This window comes from Pygocentrus nattereri, chromosome 25, assembly GCF_015220715.1.
Source record: "Pygocentrus nattereri isolate fPygNat1 chromosome 25, fPygNat1.pri, whole genome shotgun sequence".
Lineage (NCBI taxonomy): Eukaryota > Metazoa > Chordata > Actinopteri > Characiformes > Serrasalmidae > Pygocentrus > Pygocentrus nattereri.
The window spans coordinates 20,101,379-20,120,909 of NC_051235.1; the positions used below are offsets into that span (position 1 = coordinate 20,101,379).

A 19,531-nucleotide genomic window follows, 5' to 3' on the forward strand; every position below is an offset into this window, starting at 1 on the left:
AGAAGGCATATCCAGCAGGTAAGGCTAACCTCAGCTCCGGCTACACTAGTCTCAGTTTCATGTGATAGATGGTTTACATATATATTCTAAATGTCCTAGAAGCCTACAGGTAGCAAGATAATAGAGGCTATCATTTTTATCGAACGATCTACAGATTACACTAGGTTTTAAACCACTTTTTATAAATTAAATGTGTGGGAGTGAAGAACATCGACACACAAAGTATCTCTAAAACTTTCTGTCCAAACCAAGAACCATTGAGGAATATTTATTTGTAAGAATGTATACTCTCTGATTGTCTGGTTCATGTGACCTGTATTAATCAAGCTAATCCTAAACTACATAGTAAATGTCATTCAGTGACAAAATCAGTGACAAAAATCATTTTTAATCCTTGACTTTTCTGAGAGATTAGCAAACTCTGACATTAGTTTATTTGCATATTGTATTCCCACTCGTAGGTAAGGATGCGTGTAGTCGTTTTGATGATGCTGGTGCCTATACTGGTGAGCGCTGGTTCAGAATGCAAGGCTAGCTGTCGCCTTGCCAACATCTCCATCACCGTGGAGAGTGAAGAATGCAGGAGCTGCATCACCATCAACACCACGTCATGTGCTGGCCTCTGCCAGACACAGGTAGAACTAAGTCTGGCCTATTTCTAAAAATATAATCGGCATATTTTCCAGTTAAGATGCTGCAATTATTATTTTCTGTCTTTATAGAAGAGTCACTCTAGAATTCAGCTATAGCTGCCCATGGAAAATAACTTTTCTGAAACAGTATGCCACACTCTGAAACCCACCGCAGAGAAAGTGGGGAATTCACTCTATCACAGTGGCTTTTTAAGGGCCCCATAATAACTCAATGTTTTAACAGTAAAAGTCAATAAAACATTGTGTACATATTACTTAATCCTATTTATTAAACTGTTAAACGTACATTATTCTGTTCTAGTTCCCTTTACCAACACAGCAATCATCACCTTTCAGGCAATATCATTGGGATACCTTACTGTTACTGTTATCACGCAGATATCCAATTACATCCCCTCTATTACACAGGCCTAAACAACCAGAAGCACTTGATGACTGAACAGTCTGCTAGAAATGTGTGATATAATATTGTTGTGTTTATTTTGGTTGGATAGTGTAGTGGTTAACACCTTTGCCTTCTACACTGTAGACTGGGGTTCAATCCCCGACCAGGGCAAGCACCCTACACTATACCAATAAGAGTCCTTGGGCAAGACTCCTAACACCACCTTCGCCTACCTGTATAAAAAAAAAAAAAAAAGATCAAATTGTAAGTCGCTCTGGATAAGAGCATCAGCCAAATGCCATAAATGTATTTTCAAGTGGTACATTACAAAGAAATGGCATTTAGACCAGTGAGATTATCTTATATGTAGTAAACATCCCATTTTGAGATTATTGTAGACAATAATAAGATTTACAGTAAGAGGCATTTTGCCTATTTCAAGCATATTTCATAGAAGAAGACAGGTGCTAATCAATATAGTCAGATTTTCACCTGAAAACATCACTTACAACAAATTAAAAATGTTACAAAAGGTAAGAGCTTACATCAATCTCACAATGAGATATATTAGATATATCAGCTACATTTGAAATCATTTCACTTGCCAAGATACCAAATTTTTGGAGAGCATGGAGAAAGCAATTCCTTCCACAGTGGAAATTTAATATAATGTCATACACTGTAGTTACATCTAAACAACCACTTTTATTACATATCAGGGAATTTGCTCCTTCTAGTTACTTTTTATGATCCTGTTAAATACATAGTATATTGTCACTGTCAGAATAAAACCTTGTAACTTTATTTTTAAGCAGAATTTGATAATGAATACCAGCTGCCAATAGACTAACTTCTTGTTCTATTCCATTTGAAGTTAAGAATCTTTTTTCCATTTTTACTGTAGTTACCATTTTGGAAATATGAGGTGTGGTCAGGGCAGCAATGATATTTTAGCAGTAAATGGTCCATTTGTAGAAGAGTTTTAGTTGACAGGACATCACCCACTGCTTGTTTATTTGTTTAGCATCAGTTTCCTAAAATAACTGCACCATTAACACATTGAGTGTTGGGTGAGGACAAGCCAAATCACCAGCAGATATCAACAACAATGTATATTCCCACTGGAGAGTAGGCAAGCAACAACATGCAGTGTTCAGACATGTAGTCTTAACACAATTATATTGTTAAAGGAAAACTCCATCATTGTGCTCGTCAGAGCTAATTACCCTTCTCCTGTATAACAAGGCCAATGAGCAGGTGTGGAGGCAACTGCCATTTGCCTTCTCTTAGAAGCTTGAGTCAAGTTTTCTGTTCGTTTCTGCGTACAGGGAAGCACATTAAAATTACTGTCTGTGGTAAGTGACCATATGATACAGCAGATGGACATTAGATTAACCAACACTTGAGTATTCTTTTAGCTAATGCGAGCTGGGTTTAAATGAACTCAAATAACACTTTTAAACATGATGGCTCTTTCACTTCTCAGGAGAGAGCTTACCGCAGCCCGATGGCACCATATGTCCAGAACACCTGCAACTTCAGGGAGTGGACGTATGAGACCATCCAGCTGCCGGGCTGCCCGGCAGGGGTGGACTCGTCCTTCACTTACCCTGTCGCCCTGAGCTGTGAGTGCATCCAGTGCAACACGGACAGCACGGACTGTGGAGCACTCAGCATGCAGCCCAGCAGCTGTCACACGTTCTCCCACTACTGAAGCACCAGAACCACCTCATCGCAAAGCCACCGCATAGATCCGGACAACTTATGGCCTTTTGCTGTTTAAGCTGCTTAGTTACTGTTGCTATCCATTATATTAGTAATCAAATAATGTACAGAGTTTACTAGATAGGTTTACTACCCATCCGTTTTTAAACAAAGCCAAACAATAACAGATTTACCTGATCAATAAACAATATACAGATGAAAAAAGATAAACTAGGAAGCCTTCGAAAGTTTGAAAACCTCCCAGTGAAATTACATTTTTGTTTCTAAGCGAAAACAAGTTAACACATCCTCTATTGAGAACAAAATTAAATACGTTTTTCTGAAATTTTCTGAAATTTCATGACAAATGAACCAATAGAAACGCTCCAAAACAACTCTAAATCTTATTACTTTAATTTGCACTGAGACTTTGTTTTCGCTTTAGTTCTTTTGTTCTCCTTCCGCAACAATGAAAACGCTTTGTGGCAAAGAACAAAATGCATGTACAGTGGGGACCAAAAGTCTGACAGCAATGAAAATCTGATTTTTTTAAAACCTAGAAATAAACAAAAATGTGCATGATTTTGAAATATTGCAAACAAAGAAAAGTAAAATGAAGAAATACAAAAGATTCAGGACTATTTCTAGATCGCCATCAAAATTTAAGCAAATCTGTATCACAATGGTTAGACCTTTATACAAATTTTCTGTCTTTCTTCTTTCCCTTGGATTTGATCTACTCATCAGAGGCTTTCTAACAAACTTGTCCAGCTCGAGTGCACACGGTCACTGAAGCTAAAAAAGGGACACACTAAATACGAAGAACTTTTGAAATCCAGGTATATGTTTCAAAGACTTTTCAAATTATTGTTAATGTGGTTTGTAATGAAAATTTTTTGTATTCAATTAGACAAGAATGGAAAAATTATCACTAGTTCTCTCAGACTTTTGCTTCCCACTATAAATGGGTGAGAGTGGGTTACTACTCGAGATTCACTGATAACGTAAAAGTAATTAAGTAATATATACATTTGGGTCAAATAATGTCTTTTGCTGATGTATAACATCCTCTACAGGAACCCACCTCTATACATTTTGAGCATAATGACCATTTGCTGCATCCAACATACTGGGGAAAAAAATAAAACCTAAAAAAATGTGCAAAAGTTTTGGCACTATATTTTATTTTTCCTCCCAATTTCCATTTGACCCAGGGTGCCAAAACATTTGCACAAGACTCTGAGGTAATCAAAGTTATCATTAAGCCCATCACAGCACTACTTAAAATTTTCTGTAAGAATTTTTGCATGAGCCTGCGCATTAGCTATTCACAGAATAACAAAATGCCTCATTATAATGCTGTTCACTCAATACCTCACCAAAAAAAAACATGTATATCATTAAAACAGTAGCGACCTTTTTGATACTTTAACTGCAAACTAGATACAGGTGGTCTTGCTTATGTTCTCTTTCTGGAATGTTCCTGTCATGCCTGCGCTGACCCTGCTCATTATGGAGGGCATGGTGGGCCTGTTGCTTGGCATCACCTAAGCATGTAAACAGTGCATCATTAAAACAGCTCATATGCAGCATTAGCATCTCCCATTTGTTTCTGTATCACACCAGCTGCTGCCAGCCACCACTTGCATATGCGCACGCGCGCCAGCACACACAAATTAATTTGTACTGCATGAAAAATTTGTGAGAGTGTTTACCACAGCTTATAATTGTTCTTCGGAGACCAATTATGAAATTCCTCTCTGCAAGCATACCCTGCATTTACTCCGAAGAGCAGAGCCCATGATCCACGCTCGTTTTGCATAATCAAATTAATGATGAATCAACATAAATTTCAAACGGCGTATCTGCGATTTAGATGAATGAACAACAGCAATATAAATACAATTAGATGCACAAAGAGGTAACAAAAAACAAAAACCTTTAATGAACAAAGCTTTCAGGGTGTAAAAGCAATATATGCTGTTGATAACACAACATAAATGGCACGGCTGCTTTAGACTTGGAATAGCCTGAAATACTTATTAGATTTACAGTGGAGCCAACAACAGTGGAGAAAACTCTGTTTCATTCAATTTCTAAAGGCCAGTCTATGCAATCTATTCGCTATGAAGGACACCACGAGACAAACATCTCAGCACTGCCAAAGCAAGAATGTTCACATTATCAATTGAGGAAAAGAAACACCAATATTTCTGAAATTAAAAAGGCCCTGGAATGAACAGATTCTCAGCAGGGTCACAATGTTAAGATTATATTACTGCAGAGTATTAAAGCAATTCTCTCTACAATCATGTAATGATCCTTTTTCCCCACAACACCTGCAGGAAATAATATTATAAACAACCAGCAATGTCCCATAATGTCCATTAGGCCTTTATACTCACTTCAAACCATGTAGTCCTTGCATGTCTTAGTGTTGCACTCTCTCTCCACAAAGAAAAAAAGGCTTAAAATTAGAATTCCAGATTTTCTGCAAAACTACGTTAAGATGTAAACAAAGTTATTCAGTGTGGTCTGATGTGAAATGTGCCATAGGTCAACTTGCTGAGTCAGAACTTTTCACAATGCTGACGATAGGAACTAGATGTCTGCAGTGTTTAAGCACTACAAGAATTACATCACAGGAACCATATAGACTAAATTCTCATAAATATGTTGCCTGATGGCTGAGAGAATATTTTACACTATTTTTGAGGATCCATTCATAATGGAGAGATACAAGCAAGATGTGTGGCAAAATAGGACACATTATTTTCTTTTCAGATTTACTACCATTTAACCATTATCTAGACTACATACAATAACTCAGAAGATATGCAGGTTCACTGTTCATTTTTAATAGCAAATAAAATCACTAGAGTTACTGACATCATGACCCCAGGTTCCTATCACCACCACTGTAAAGAAATCAGAGGCAAGTTTCTCTACAATGCACCAGTTCACAGTAAAACACCGACCTTGTTTACTTCTCAACAAATGAATTAGGAAAAAAATATGGAAAAAAAAATGTGGAATTCCCCTTTAACATGATCGTTCAGCAAAAAATTAATCACATATTTTTTTCCCCTTACCCCCAATGTAGTTCACCAGCAAGGACATATTATTCTCAAGTTTGTGTTTTAGTTATGCACTGGAACAAGTCTAATGCATCCAACATGACTGTTTTAATGTTCATAGATAACAGTATATCATGCAGCTTCAGAAAAAACATCTGAGATTACTGATCAGCTTGGCACAGTTTGAGGTAAGAATAGACCCTCTTAGGCATTCAGTTTGCATAATCCTAACACATGGGTATAAGCTGCATTAGGCCCAAAGCTGTAGTACAAAACTGAAGACTTCAAACATCAAACACGTCTCGGCCAACGAACTCCATTTAGGGCAAGAGGAAAACTGAGGAAATGAGACTTTTGACAGAACCATTCACCCCCCACAATCTCTTTATTCACATCAGCTAGCCTGCGTATTTGTTTCGGATGATTTCGCCTCCCTCCACCTCCACCTGCTCATACAGCCACTTCCTGTCACAGCGGCACTCTACGCCGCACTTGCGGGAGCCGCAGTCAGGGCAGGGGTAGAAGCAGCCCATGCAGTCCACGTCCAGACAATCGCACAAGTCTCGCCCACAGGAGATGAGAAGACCTTGGCTGTCGTACACTTTACTCTTGGCTGCCATGCCTTGTCTGTAAGGGAGGAGGACATAAAACTCAGGGCCATATCATACAGTATGGAAGACTATCTAAATATAATTAACAGATTTACAGACTTCTATAATCATGCTCCTGGATGTATACCTCTATCCAAACACATTTACTGTAATCAATTCATGCGTTAAGATGCAAAGTTATTCAGAGTGACTTGATGGGAAATGCACCGTTCTAGAGAATCCAAATCTGATACCTGTCACTGGAAGGGATTTTTGCCCCACCACGTCTCTTGTAGCCATCGTTTATGGTCCTTCCCTATAACAACACATTTGGCTTTTCAGAACTACTGTACAGTACTGTTCAAAAGTCTTAGGCACAGAAGCAAATCATTTATCTGGACAATAAGTGTGTTAAATACAAAACACACACTAATGCAGCAAAAATGAACATACAATTTTTCTTTGAGCTTCATTAGAATAAGGTTTGAATGAAGGTTACAATAAAGTTTGGTTCTGAAAATATTACTGACTGAGTCAAAACCAGTCATGATGACAATAACTACAAATAATAGCAGGCTTCCTTTAGGAGAAGTTTAGGAAGGGTTAAACAAAGTTACTGCTTCTTGTATTTATTTAACAATAGTTTTTCTGAGCAAATAAACAGTTACTGCCCAATTAATTTAGCTAAAACACTGCACCAAACATCGCACAGAACTATACGTTCTTGAATTACAAAGATATTTAAGATGATTTAATTTATTTTGATCATGCACAAATAATACATTATGTGATATTACAAGCACGCCAGCATGCAAAGTCTATTTTAATTAGTATCACAAAAACGCAACTGGTACCTTTAGGCTGGTTTCTCTAGCTGTTTGTCTCCTTTCCTTATTAAATTGTCTGGCTCCATCAGGAAGTGAACCAAGGCGATTTGATTCATCTTTTGTTACCAGCCCTCCTCTGCTCTTCCTTAATTCAATCTGTATAGAAATTCAAGAGTTTTATCAAACAGCAGCTAATTACAGCTCATAGCAGATCCCTATAACATCCAGCTGGGAAAATAACTGAAAAATGTTTAGAGTAAGAAAGCATAATGATATGATGAAGGCTTCCAACTAATTTAGCAGTTAAAATGCTTGCTCACTCAAGGTTTCTCCTCAATGCTTGACAGATTAATACCTGTCATCTTATGCAAGACTCCAAGTACAAGTATTAAAGCTTGATGACATCAAGTCAATGTTGAAAAGTCTGGAAAAGTACATTTAGAGGCAAAGCAAATGACTCTATATCCGGTATATAATATTGTGAAAACATAACGCTTGGCAGCTTCTTTAAATAATAACTAGTTGTGTTAAAAATACACTTGGCTCACAATTCAATTCAACTTACAAATATCTCAATATTCTCCCAGTGTTTTAAACAATATTTGAGTGAACAATCACATCTAGGTTGGTTATCTGTTTGGTGTTCAAACAATGCAATTTCATCAGATTAAGTAATTAGAATAATTAATAGAAAGTGCATTCTCCATGGTGCTTTGTTGCACCACTAGCAGTGATACATGATGATATGTGCATGCGTGTTGTCTGTACAGTTACCAACCTTTGTGCCATCGCCCCCTGCCTTGGGCCAGTTGGAGAAAATAGTAGGCACAGCATCTTCCCTGAGGAACTGTTTTCCATTGTAATCACGGAAGCAGTCAGGCTGGAAGTGCTCAGAGCACAGGCAGGAGTTTGTGGTTGGGACAAAGTTCTTTCTACCTAGACTTCGCACCCACTGCTCAGCCAACTGAGGCTTGCTGATGGGGAATCTACAGCAAAAAGGGAATAGAGTTTAGATGTAAAATTACATAAAGTCATTCACAGCAATTTGAACATGTCATGTTTTTTTCCTGTATTTAGAGACTATATGTTGATCATGTGTTTCTAAAATGAACAAGAAAAGCTAGGTATTGTTTCCACTGCCACAGCTATAGGGAATCCTCAATACTTTGAAGAGGCAAAAACTAGCCTAAACCAAGCATTTAATGTTATTTGTTATTTATGTGATGTCTGTACAGCACTGAAACGATGTGCTGAAACATTTGTAGACACCTAAATCAAGAGTGGGGCTCTTCCAAAATCAAGGGTGGGTTATTTCCCTTTGCTGCAGTAACAGCATCTACTCTTCAGGAAAGGCTTTACACTAGCTGTTGTAACATTGCATGGGTGTTGGCAAGGTTCAGCCACAAGAGCATTAGTGAGTTCAACAACTGGTGCTGGATGATTAATTCTGGATCATAAACACAACTCCAACTCATCCCAAAGGTACTGAATGGAGCTCCATTACTCCAGAAAAAAAGCTGTTCCACAAAACCCCAATTCCAATGAAGTTGGGACGTTGTGCAAAACATAAATAAAAACAAAATATGATGATTTGCAAATCCTTTTCAACCTGTATTCAATTGAATACGCTACAAAAACAAGATATTTAATGTTCAAACGGTTAAACTTTGTTGTTTTTGCAAATATTCACTCATTTTTGCAAACATTCACTCAATTTGATGCCTGCAACACGTTCCAAAGAAGTTGGGACAGGGGAATGTTTACCACTGTGTTACATCACCTTTCCTTTTAACATCACTCAATAAGTGTTTGGGAACTGAGGACACTAATTGTTGAAGCTTTGTAGGTGGAATTCTTTCAGGAAAACTTCAGGTGCTCGACAGGTCTCTGTTGTCGTATTTTGCGCCACACATTTTCAATGGGAGACAGGTCTGGACTGCAGGCAGGCCAGTTTAGTACCCGCACTCTTTTACTACAAAGCCACGTTGTTGTAACACGGGCAGAATGTGGCTTGGCATTGTCTTACTGAAATAAGCAGGACATCCCTGAAAAAGACGTTGCTTGGATGGCAGCATATGTTGCTCCAAAACCTGTATGTACCTTTCAGCATTAATGGTGCCTTCACAGATGTGCAAGTTACCCATGGCATGGGCACTAACACACCCCATACCATCAGAGATGCTGGCTTTTGAACTTTGCGCTGATAACAATCCGGACAGTCCTTTTCCTCTTTGGCCCGGAGGACACAACGTCCATGATTTTCAAAAAAAATTTTGAAAAGTGGACTCGTCAGACCACAGGACACTTTTCCACTTTGCGTCAGTCCATCTCAGAGGAGCTCGGACCCAGAGAAGCTGGCAGTGTTTCTGGGTGTTGTTGATATATGGCTTTCGCTTTGCATGGCAGAGTTTTAACTTGCACTTGTAGATGGAGCGACGAACTGTGTTCACTGACAATGGTTTTCTGAAGTGCTCCTGAGCCCATGTGGTAATATCTGTTACAGAATGATGTCGTTTTTAATGCGGTGCATTCAATGTTGGATTTCTGCCTTGCCGCTTACTTGCAGAGATTTCTCCAGATTCTCTGAAATGGATGCTCCCTTTCTACCCAATCATGACACTCACCTGTTTTCAATTAAACTGTTCACCTGTGGAATGTTCCAAACATTGCGCTTCCCCTCCTTCCACTTGAGGATGCCCCACAGGTGCTCAATCACAGTACATTTTGGAATTCATGTTTCCCTCAATGAACTGCAGCTCCCCAGCACCGGCAGTACTCATGCTGCTCCAGACCATGATGCTACCACTACTAGTGTAGGCAAGAGACACTTGTCTTGGTACTACTCACCAGGGTGCCCCCACACATGCTGGACACTATCTGAGCCAAACAAGTTTATCTTGGTCTCGTCAGACCACAGGACATGGTTCTATAAATCCATGTTCTTAGACTGCTTGTCTTCAGCAAACTGTTTGCGGACTTTCTTGTGAGTCCGTTTCAGAAGAGGCTTCCTTCTGGGACGACGGCCATGCAGACCGAGTTGATGCATTGTGTGTGATGCTTGGTCTGAGCACCGGCAGTCTGACTTCCCACTTCTTCAACCTCTGCAGCAATGCTGGCAGCACTCATGCGTCTATTTTTTATTTTTTTTTAATCCAACCTTTGGATATGACGCTAAACACGTGGACTCAACTTTTGAGTCTGTTGAGTGTTTTTCAGAGGACAGTAAATCTACACTGCTATATGCAGAAATGTGAGGGGTGTACTTACTTTTGTGAGATACTGTATGTATGTATGTACACTTTGTGTAAACATTTTGGATATTGTAGTGTACAGCGCTGTGAAAAAGTATTAGCCCCTCACAATTTCTTCTATTTCAGATCATCAGACTACTTTTAATATTACACTACAATAACACAAGTAAACACAAAATGGTGTTTTTAAATAACGATTTCATTTATTGAAGGAAAAACACCCCTTCAGCCCTACCTGGCCCTATGTGAAAAACAGTAACTGCCCCCTTGGCTACTAAATCAACCAGTTAACCAAATTCAATTGACTGTTGGGTTTAATTTCACTATCCTAATGCAGGCACGATTATAGTCAGACACCTAAACATGAACCTAAACACCATATAAATAAAACCAGCCTGGCAACATGAAGCAGGCTAAAATGTTTTAAAAAGCAGCACATGATGCCATGTTCTAAACAGATTCAAATACAGATGAAAAACAAAATCATTGAAATCTACCAGTCTGAGAGTGTTACAGAGCCATTTCTTAGGCTCTGGGACTCCAGAGAACAACAGTGAGAGCAATTATCACTACAAAATCTCAAAAAGCTCATGCACAGTAGGGTTACCCAGCAAGACAGTGATCCAGGCACACAAACAAGTCAACCTCTGAACGGCTCAAAAGAAACAAAATTAAGGCTTTGGAGTGGCCGAGTCAATATTGTGACCTGAATCCTGTTGAGATGTTGTGGCAAGACCTTAAATGAGCAGTTCATGCTCCAAAACCCTCCAATGTAGCTGAATTAAAATTCTGCAAAGAGCAGCCAGCCAAAAATCCCAAAATCTGTTGTTGATTTAAAACATTTAAATGTGACAAATTAGCAAAAATAGAAGAAAAAAAAAAATCAGGCAAGTACTTTTCACAGCACTGTATCTCATCTTCTGCTTACAAAGACAGATGTGGTACAGAAGTCCCAATCTGCAGAAATAGTGTTTGGATACTTTGGGACATACAACAAGAAAAGACAAGGTATTGTCTCCTCTGTAATAAAAGTATTTTAACTAAAACAAATTCTACTTGAAAACAACTAAAAAACACATGAATGAAGGGTGTAAAGATACAAAGCTTAGGCCTGAAAGCAGCTTTAACCCATGGGTTTAATTAATTAAAGAATCAACAAGATATCATGCTATGATCACATAAATGGCTGGACAGTCCCACAGCACACTATACAGCCACAAGTATGTCAACTGAATGGGTCGCACTGAAGGCCTCAGTGACTTTAAACATAGCACTGCCATAGTACAGCACGTTTGCCTCACAGTGGTTCAGGAAATTTCTGCCCTGATAGATCTGCCTCAGTCAAGTGTAAGAGCTATTATCGCAATATGGTTTTGGCTTGGAGCAACAACAGCTCAGCCATGAAGCGGCAGACCACACAAATGCAAACGGTGCTGAAGTGAAAAGAGCGTAAAAATTGTCAAGCTTCTGCTGCATGACTCACTACAGAGCTCCAAACTGCCTCTAAAAGCAACATCAGCATAAGAACTATGCATCAGGACCATTCATGAAATGGTCCCAACACATAGTTCTTCTAGGGTTTCCACTACCGAGCAGCTGCACACAAGCCTAAGCTCACATACGCAATGCCCAGTGGTGTAAAGCATGCCCACCCTGGACTCTGGAGCAGTGGAAACGTGTTCTCTGGAGTGATGAATTGTGCTTCACTATCCGGCAGTCTGATGGATGAATCTGGGTTTGGTGGATGCCAGGAGAACACAACTTATCAGAATACATAGTGCCAACAGTAAAGTTTGGTTGAGGAGGGATAATAGTCTAGGGCTGTTTTTCAGGGTTTGGGCTATACCCCTTAGTTAGGTAATGTTCCTGCTACAGCATATAAAGACATTTTACTTAATTACATCGTTATTCTTCCAACATCGAGGCAAGTTTTGGGAAGACCCTTTCCTGATCCTGCATGACTGTACCCCTGTGCACAAAAAGGGCTCTATAAAGAAACAGTTTGACAAATTTTGTCTAGGGGAACTCCAGTGGCCAGCACAAAGGCTTGACCTCAACAATACTGGGATGAACCGGTCAACTGAGAGTCAAGCCCTCTCATGCACAACATCAGCACCTGACCTCACAAATGCACTTTTGACTGACTGCATACAATCCAAAATCTTATGGAAAGCTTTCCTAGAAGAATGGAGGCTGTTATAACTGTAAAGGGAACCAACTCCAGATCCATGCCTAAGGTTTTGGGAGGGGATGTCCAGCAAGCTCATATAGGTGTGATGGACAGGTGTCCACATACATTTGGCCATATTGAGTATTTAAATAACTTGGACTAAAACACTTGCTCCTATGAGAAACCCTAGCCTAAGTGGTAACTTACCACCCCCTAGGATATATTTAACGATGCTTTACTGAAGGCTTATATGGCCAGGCACGGCTCTTCAAGGCTTTCTTCTCTCGTTTTTCTGTTCTTGTAGCTATTTAGGTAAACAAGCTGGCTATCTGTGTCTAAAAGAAGCTAACTGCTAGATTTCCGTGGTCTTGCCTAACGGCTCCAGCTAGCGGGCCTACAAAAACTACGTATCCACAAAAATGGCTTAATCAGCTAAACATTTAATAGACATTAAGCTTCTCTAAAACTCACCATAAATCAGTGGGGAACGCAACATATTATATCAAGCGGCGCAAAACTGTCTTACCTATAAAAGCGGATCTCAGAGCCTTTGATAAAGCGGTTGGTACATCCGAGCGCCGAGCACGCAATAGGCATTATTATTTCAGCGCACAGCTGTCGCTACTTCCAAGATAAAAACGAGACGGTTTGAGTTTCTGCCGAGCAGTTAAACATCTAGCCAAAGTGTGAATAGGAGTACATAAACAATGTGGTCCAGAGCGCCTTTCTGCCGCCAGCAGAAACGAACGGAGAAGCTCAGTAGTACTTCTGAAATGAGGGTTATGAAAATATTGCCACCTAGCGGACGGAGTAAACATTACAATAATAAATGAGCTGACTTTAATACATCACGGTTCGGTTCGATGTCCAGACGGCTGGACTCATTACCATCAGCTGACCGCAAGGCTTCATGAGGCTTAAATGAGCATGTACATTCAGACGGACTTGTGTCCTATGTACAGAGGGAAAACGTTCGACTTTTATTTTGCAATAGGAGCGGACCGCATGCAACCGGAAGGAAAGCATGTGTAGGAGACATTTCGACAGAAGTGTGTGAGCTGTTTTATTAGTTTAAGAGGCGTTTTTTTCTGCACCACAGCGCTGTATGGCATTCAGAAATAAGCTCTTCTGGATTTTCGATGGAGCAGTTTGAAGAAGATTTGGTTGAGGCCCTTAAAGATGTTGTAAAGGCCGGGAGCTGGCAGTGTGTCGGAGATGCAGCGAAATTTAAGTCACCATGCACGAAGTAAGTTAAGAGTCCCTTAGGGACCAAGAACAGTAAGACAAATAAATAAAAATCATTGGAAAAAAATTAGGTTTGCATGTTTTTTTTTACTTTTGTTACAGTGAGCTGTTATTCATAAGCTCCAAATGAAACTAACTGAAAATCAGTGGCGTGTTGTTAAATCTTGCTTAATATCGTCTTGGAGATTTTACGCAGACGATGGCGAGCACATCGTTCTTGTGCGGACAGAGGAAGGAAGGTTTTGGGCTATGGACTCATCCTGCCCACACGAAGGTTGGTGCAGTTTCACAAACCACCAGCAAACACTGAAAATACGCTCTGGAAAACAGATCAAGTCAGTTCATTTTTTGTGTAGAAGGTGCCCAGGTCTCGTTTTACCATCCTCTATGCCATTGTTTTTATCAATCCATATATCCATTCATGTAACCATAAATCCGTCCATCCGTTTATGTAGCTATCCATCAATCCATCCATTCATCCATCCATCTATTCATGTAACTATCCATCCATTCATTTAAGCATCCGTCCATCCACCCATCCATTCATTTAATTATCCATTCATTCATCTTTCCATTCATGTAGTTATCCATCCGCCTGTCCATCCATCCGTTCATCTTTCCATTCATGTAGTTATCCATCCTTCCATTCATGTAGCTATCCATCCATTCATCCTTCCAATCATTAGTTCATGTAACTGTTCATTCATCCATTCATGTAATTATCCATCCACCCATCTGTTTATTTATTTATGGCTGTATTGACAGGGGGCCCACTTGACCAAGGAGACATTGAGGACCTTGGAGATGGGAAACTGGCACTGATATGCCCCTGGCATTATTTTGACTTCAGCCTGGAGACGGGTTCCTCTTCCACAGGACTGCAGGTAGACCACTGCAATGAAGCTGTTAGTATGGCATCATTGCAACATTTTTGATGTCCTTAAATGTACTTAAATATTTTGTTCTTGACCACAGAATCAGGTGTATGATGTCAGAGTGGTGGATGGAAAGGTTTATATTAACACTCAAAGTACCTTGTCTTGCTACCCTGTCCCAGTGACAAAAACAGTAAAAATGGGTGAGTGCTAATATAGAAAGGTTTAGAAAAGAAAAAAGCAACCATAAGTTTATAAAAGTCAAGCAACTCCTCTTTTGTTTGGAAACTTTTTCTAGATGTCTTGTCACCAGTGGAAATAAAGTCAGCATCCTCGGAAAATACACTCTGTTTCTGGGCCACGAAAATCCTTTGTACTCCGGACCCAAAGGAAAAGGTTAGCCTTCTTATACTCTTTTTTTGGAGTACTTCAGAAGGACTGAATCATTATTTAGCAGGACTGGTTTCATTCTGTAACAGACATATCAACATATACACTCATCTGACACTTCGTTTACTGCTTGACATTAATTCAGGTGCCTCTCAAAGGCTTTGCAATTTTGTTCTCTACCTCAGGTGGCTTTGACTAAGGATGTGCAGAGGTGGTGGCATACTGGGAAAATAACAGAAATTGGGGAGTGTGCTCCACCGAATCAGCCTAGCAGGATGGATAGCCTGACTGTGGTGGAGCCGGGCAAAATCAAACGTGGCAAAGGAGGCACACAGGTATGCAGTCTGATGAGGTTTAAGAGGAAAGATTTGTTTAACATGTCATGTTGACAGAATTAATACAGAAATCAATGAATAAGGTGGGGAGGCGGGGTAAGAAAATAAAAAGAAGAAGAAAGAATAAATACATTTAAAAAGAATGTTATGTGTAGCAATGAGACATGGGAAAATGGAACTAATTAATCTATTATACGTTGTAAAGGTATCGTATATACACTAAACATTATAACTGTATATGCAGTATTGTGCAAAAGTCAGAGACCACCCTCCACTCCTTCATTTATTTAATTTCCAGTCAAAACGGCCATTAAGCACAAGTTATTCATGTTTCTGAAGATATTTCTGGGGAGATTAGATAATATAAGAACAAAGTACTGACCACCACAGAGCCCAAACCTCAGACTTCTAAGAACTTTGGAGGTGTGGAAAAAACACCCTGCAGATTTTTTTGAAAAACTGAAAGCAAATCTCTAGAAGAGAATGAAGACCATAAGAAAGACAAAGTACAGACAAGCTAAATGCTAAGAAATAGTTGTTGGTGATTGTGATGAATAGCTTATGTTTAATGGCCATATGGAGTGGAAATTAATTAAATGAAAGGAGATATTTGTCTTTTACAAAGCACTGTATAAATTATTGTCTTCTGTCACAAAGCCTAATTCTTTTTTATTATTATTGTTATTCATACAGAAGTTAAAATATTACTGTCCCCATCCTGTCTTGTAGACATTTTTATAAGTCAGCTCCAAATCAGCAGCTCCTCATTAATCCATTTGAAAAGTTTTACTTCTTTGTTAATAGGCAAGCAGGGTCGCTTTGCTTCATTCTCTGGCCAACATAGAGCAGTGGGCTATTGACGTCTCATGGGATATTATAGCTCGATTCTCTTCAGTCCAGCTTAGTACTGGAGACTCAATGCCACAGGAGTTCTTCAGCGACTTTGTCAAAGTAGCAGGGGATGAAGCCAAGGTCAGTGACTTGACTACATTTAAATACTGCAGCTTACGATTTTCTGGTTGTAATATAACACGTTATTTTTTTCTCAACAGCATTATGATTTATTAGAGGAAAGGATCAAGGAACTGGGTAGCTCTTTTGGTACCCTCCCAGTGCATAATGGTCAGTATGGCATTCAGGCCCTGTTTGGGTTGGAAACTGACTTTGTGAAGCTAATATTGTAAGATAATTTCTTGTCCTTGTTCTGTAGGTTTGTGGCAGTCAGCGACGGAAACTTCTCATAATCTTCTAGCAAGATTGGCTATAGTGCACATGGTCCATGAAGCCAGGTATGTTACTGAGAACATTATACAAAACAGCTATGGAACCAAATTGTGGCTTTCTTAGTTGCTGTTCTACTGCAGCCAAAAAACAGTAACACATAGTCACTAAAACTGAGGTTTAAGTGCTTCTTTCAGCAATTGTTCCATTTGTTCTGAAGATACGTCAGTTTAGTGAGACTAAAGTCTGTCGAACTCTCAAGTCTGCCATCATGTTAAAGTTATTGTTTGATGACTCTGATTGGTGGTAAAATGGTGCAATCTTTGACACTGAAGTCCCTGTTAGTAATCGATTCCTGTTTTCAGCTGAAGACAGCACAAGTATACTGACAGGTTATTTTCTGTCTGTTTAGTTCATCAAAGCCAAGTTTAGATTTCAATATATGTGTGGAAAACGTACTCAGTGTCTGTCTCAAACGTCCAAAAACAGGCAGTCTTTATTTATCTCAGTATTTATTTGACTTGGTATCATGGTTTCCATAGGGGCTTAGACGTGCACCCTCAGACGCTGTCCCGCTTTGCAGCTCAGGGAGACACAAACTCGGTAAAGATCCTAAAGGTCATCTACACTGATGAGATCACTCATGTGGCTGCAGGACTGCGATGGTTCACATACATCTGTTCCAAGGAGGGACGGGTAAGAGTTATTACACAGAGCGATGTGTCTTCTGTGCCTCGTTTGGTTCTGTGCAGATTTGTCTTGGTCAAACGATCCATCATGTTAAGCTAAGATAACTGAGCAACCTGCATAAAACATTTTTTATTGCTGAGCATGTTGTGAGAGCAGTCATTAATCCCAGTATGGAAGTATGCGAAAGCAGATGACGATACCTGGCCAGCAGAGTGCGAATGCTTGATTTGCCTGTACCATTATTGAGAAACCCAATCAACTGCTAGTCTGCTATGACACTATGGCCTAAGCTTGGCTGTCACTATAGCGTTCACTTCTGTAATGCTCAAAGTGCAGGTTGCTCTTGAGACTCGTTATTAATTACGTCATCACACATTTTAAAATGCAACGACGAGCAAAACAGTGTTTGCTTAGCTTGAATCTTTCTGGCCTTAGACATCAAGTGCCATTACTTTACATGTTGCGTTAACTTACGTTTAATAACAAAACCAAAATAAAAAAACGTGATAAAACATAAAGGATGGATTTTCTTTCTACATAGCAAGACTGCACACAACAATCATATTTCATATTCAAACCATAAAAAATTAGGAGCACAAATATGAAATAGATTAAAAGCTTGAAAATCTGCACTTTGGACATATTTTCTCAGCTTGTTTCTTTAAGCTATGAGTGAGAAGCAATAGCTTAAAGTAAAGTACATTGTGATTAATAGCAGTGCACTAGTATTCAAAAATGTGGAATCACTTGCTGTATTAATGTGTCTTTTTCATTATTATACAATTGTAAATGTAATAATTAAACATTACAAATGATTTGCCAAAATAAATTGTAATTTAAATAATTGAATATTTCAGGAATTTTGTAAACAAGTTAGCAAATTGTGAGTAGTATCCTATAATTTATCTATTTAAATAAATTGTTTTGCAAGTTACCTGCCCTTATTTTTGATTGGCAAATTCTATAATGAAATATGATTTCAGCATATTTATTTTTGTAACTTTATTTTCTAAACATTCTGTAATTGTAGGCATTCTAAAGTCTTCTAATATTGCTCATTTGTATTTACAAGTTGTACCGCATTACCATATTAGAATTAACCAAATTGATTTTTGATTGAGCCAGCAAATTGCATTTATATCATTGAAATCAGTGATTCCAGGTTTTTGAGTATTATTGCATCTGTTAAAGGTTAGTATAGAAAAAAAAGATGGCTTAAGCATATTTTTTGTGAATGTTTAATATTTAAAGGAAAGTATACTGGTGCTATCCATTTTTTCACTGTCCTCTATCATTCTATATCAGTCAGTGCCTGTTTGCTGTGATTACTGTATTATTTTCTAGGATTGCTTGACGACTTTCCATGATTTGGTGAAGTTGCACTTCAAAGGGTATTTAAAGCCCCCTTTTAACACAGAGGGGAGGATGACAGCAGGGATGACAGAAGAGGTATTTTTCTTACTGTTCTATTGTAGTATGCATCATGTCCTAACATTAGTGGCTTTTGAAAATGCAGAAAAAATTATAATCTGATCTGATGTTAAAGCACGTGTAATAAACAGAATTGTTTTCTCCACAGTGGTATGTTCCACTTGTTAAACCCTCCAGCTGACCGAAGGTGTCCTTCACCATTTGATATGAAAAGATAAGCAGCTATTCACTCACTTCTGTTCAGTATACGCTCACTCACCAGTAACTGCCATCATTTACACTTCAGTGAAAATTAGCTGTACTTGTTTTATGTGTCCATTGCTGTTGTGAAATGGTTATTTATGCAGGTTTTTAAAGTACTGCTGCTATATTGAATGGTATCTTCTGTTTTTTTATGCATCAAATGCATAGAAAAGTGATGGACTAGTGGTTAATCTTACATGTAAAAATTCACAGAAGTATTTCTTGGAAATTTAAGAATATTTTTTTCTGAAAGGGGAAAAAAAATATTTAAAAAAGTTAACTTTTTTTGTATGCACCATATTAAGTATGATCCAATAAATATAATCTCCAAAGTTGTCATGTACTTGTTTTTTGTGTCAACACAAATCTTCCAAACATCACCAAAAATAGAAAAACTATAACTCATTGTACTGACAGAGGGTGCTGGTGAGTCCACCAAGTGTG

At 38.8% G+C, this 19,531-nt stretch overlaps 3 protein-coding genes across 4 annotated transcripts; 2 read left to right on the forward strand and 1 right to left on the reverse strand.

Annotated features, from left to right (window-relative positions):
* On the forward strand, positions 1–4,337 carry fshb (follicle stimulating hormone subunit beta). Its single transcript, XM_017703523.1, has 3 exons — positions 1–18; positions 462–635; positions 2,525–4,337. The coding sequence occupies exons 2-3, from the start codon at positions 468–470 to the stop codon at positions 2,750–2,752; spliced, it is 396 nt and encodes a 131-aa protein (XP_017559012.1). The 5' UTR covers positions 1–18; positions 462–467; the 3' UTR covers positions 2,753–4,337.
* Positions 4,338–4,664: 327 nt separating this feature from the next.
* LOC108430806 (ADP-ribosylation factor-like 14 effector protein) lies at positions 4,665–13,467 on the reverse strand. The gene is made up of 5 exons (XM_017703522.2): positions 13,184–13,467; positions 8,015–8,222; positions 7,264–7,392; positions 6,664–6,725; positions 4,665–6,446 (listed from the first exon to the last, which is right to left on the reverse strand). The coding sequence occupies exons 1-5, from the start codon at positions 13,252–13,254 to the stop codon at positions 6,218–6,220; spliced, it is 699 nt and encodes a 232-aa protein (XP_017559011.1). The 5' UTR covers positions 13,255–13,467; the 3' UTR covers positions 4,665–6,217.
* A 131-nt stretch (positions 13,468–13,598) lies between these two features.
* On the forward strand, positions 13,599–19,423 carry si:ch73-314g15.3 (uncharacterized protein LOC368688 homolog). 2 transcript variants are annotated; one of them, XM_017703518.2, is made up of 12 exons: positions 13,599–13,903; positions 14,088–14,176; positions 14,668–14,786; positions 14,878–14,980; positions 15,076–15,173; positions 15,353–15,502; positions 16,307–16,474; positions 16,555–16,624; positions 16,713–16,791; positions 17,266–17,419; positions 18,758–18,862; positions 18,993–19,423. In XM_017703518.2, exons 1-12 carry the CDS (start codon positions 13,797–13,799, stop codon positions 19,023–19,025), a joined length of 1,275 nt encoding a protein of 424 aa, XP_017559007.1. In that variant the 5' UTR covers positions 13,599–13,796; the 3' UTR covers positions 19,026–19,423. The 2 variants fall into 2 exon arrangements, with proteins under 2 accessions (XP_017559007.1, XP_037390223.1); XM_037534326.1 differs by having other exon boundaries at positions 13,764–13,903; positions 14,005–14,176.
* Positions 19,424–19,531: the final 108 nt, after the last annotated feature.

Bases quoted from the DNA above. Each gene is read 5' to 3' on its own strand.
- fshb (XM_017703523.1), top strand. From the start codon at position 468: ATGCGTGTAGTCGTTTTGATGATGCTGGTGCCTATACTGGTGAGCGCT. The intron at 636-2,524 runs GTAGAACTAAGT...TTCACTTCTCAG, and splicing joins CTGGCCTCTGCCAGACACAG to GAGAGAGCTTACCGCAGCCC.
- LOC108430806 (XM_017703522.2), bottom strand. From the start codon at position 13,254: ATGCCTATTGCGTGCTCGGCGCTCGGATGTACCAACCGCTTTATCAAA. The intron at 8,223-13,183 runs GTAAGACAGTTT...TTTTTGCTGTAG, and splicing joins TCTGAGATCCGCTTTTATAG to ATTCCCCATCAGCAAGCCTC. The intron at 7,393-8,014 runs GTTGGTAACTGT...ATTTCTATACAG, and splicing joins CAGGGGGCGATGGCACAAAG to ATTGAATTAAGGAAGAGCAG.
- si:ch73-314g15.3 (XM_017703518.2), top strand. From the start codon at position 13,797: ATGGAGCAGTTTGAAGAAGATTTGGTTGAGGCCCTTAAAGATGTTGTA. The intron at 15,503-16,306 runs GTATGCAGTCTG...CTTTGTTAATAG, and splicing joins GTGGCAAAGGAGGCACACAG to GCAAGCAGGGTCGCTTTGCT. The intron at 16,475-16,554 runs GTCAGTGACTTG...TTTTCTCAACAG, and splicing joins TAGCAGGGGATGAAGCCAAG to CATTATGATTTATTAGAGGA.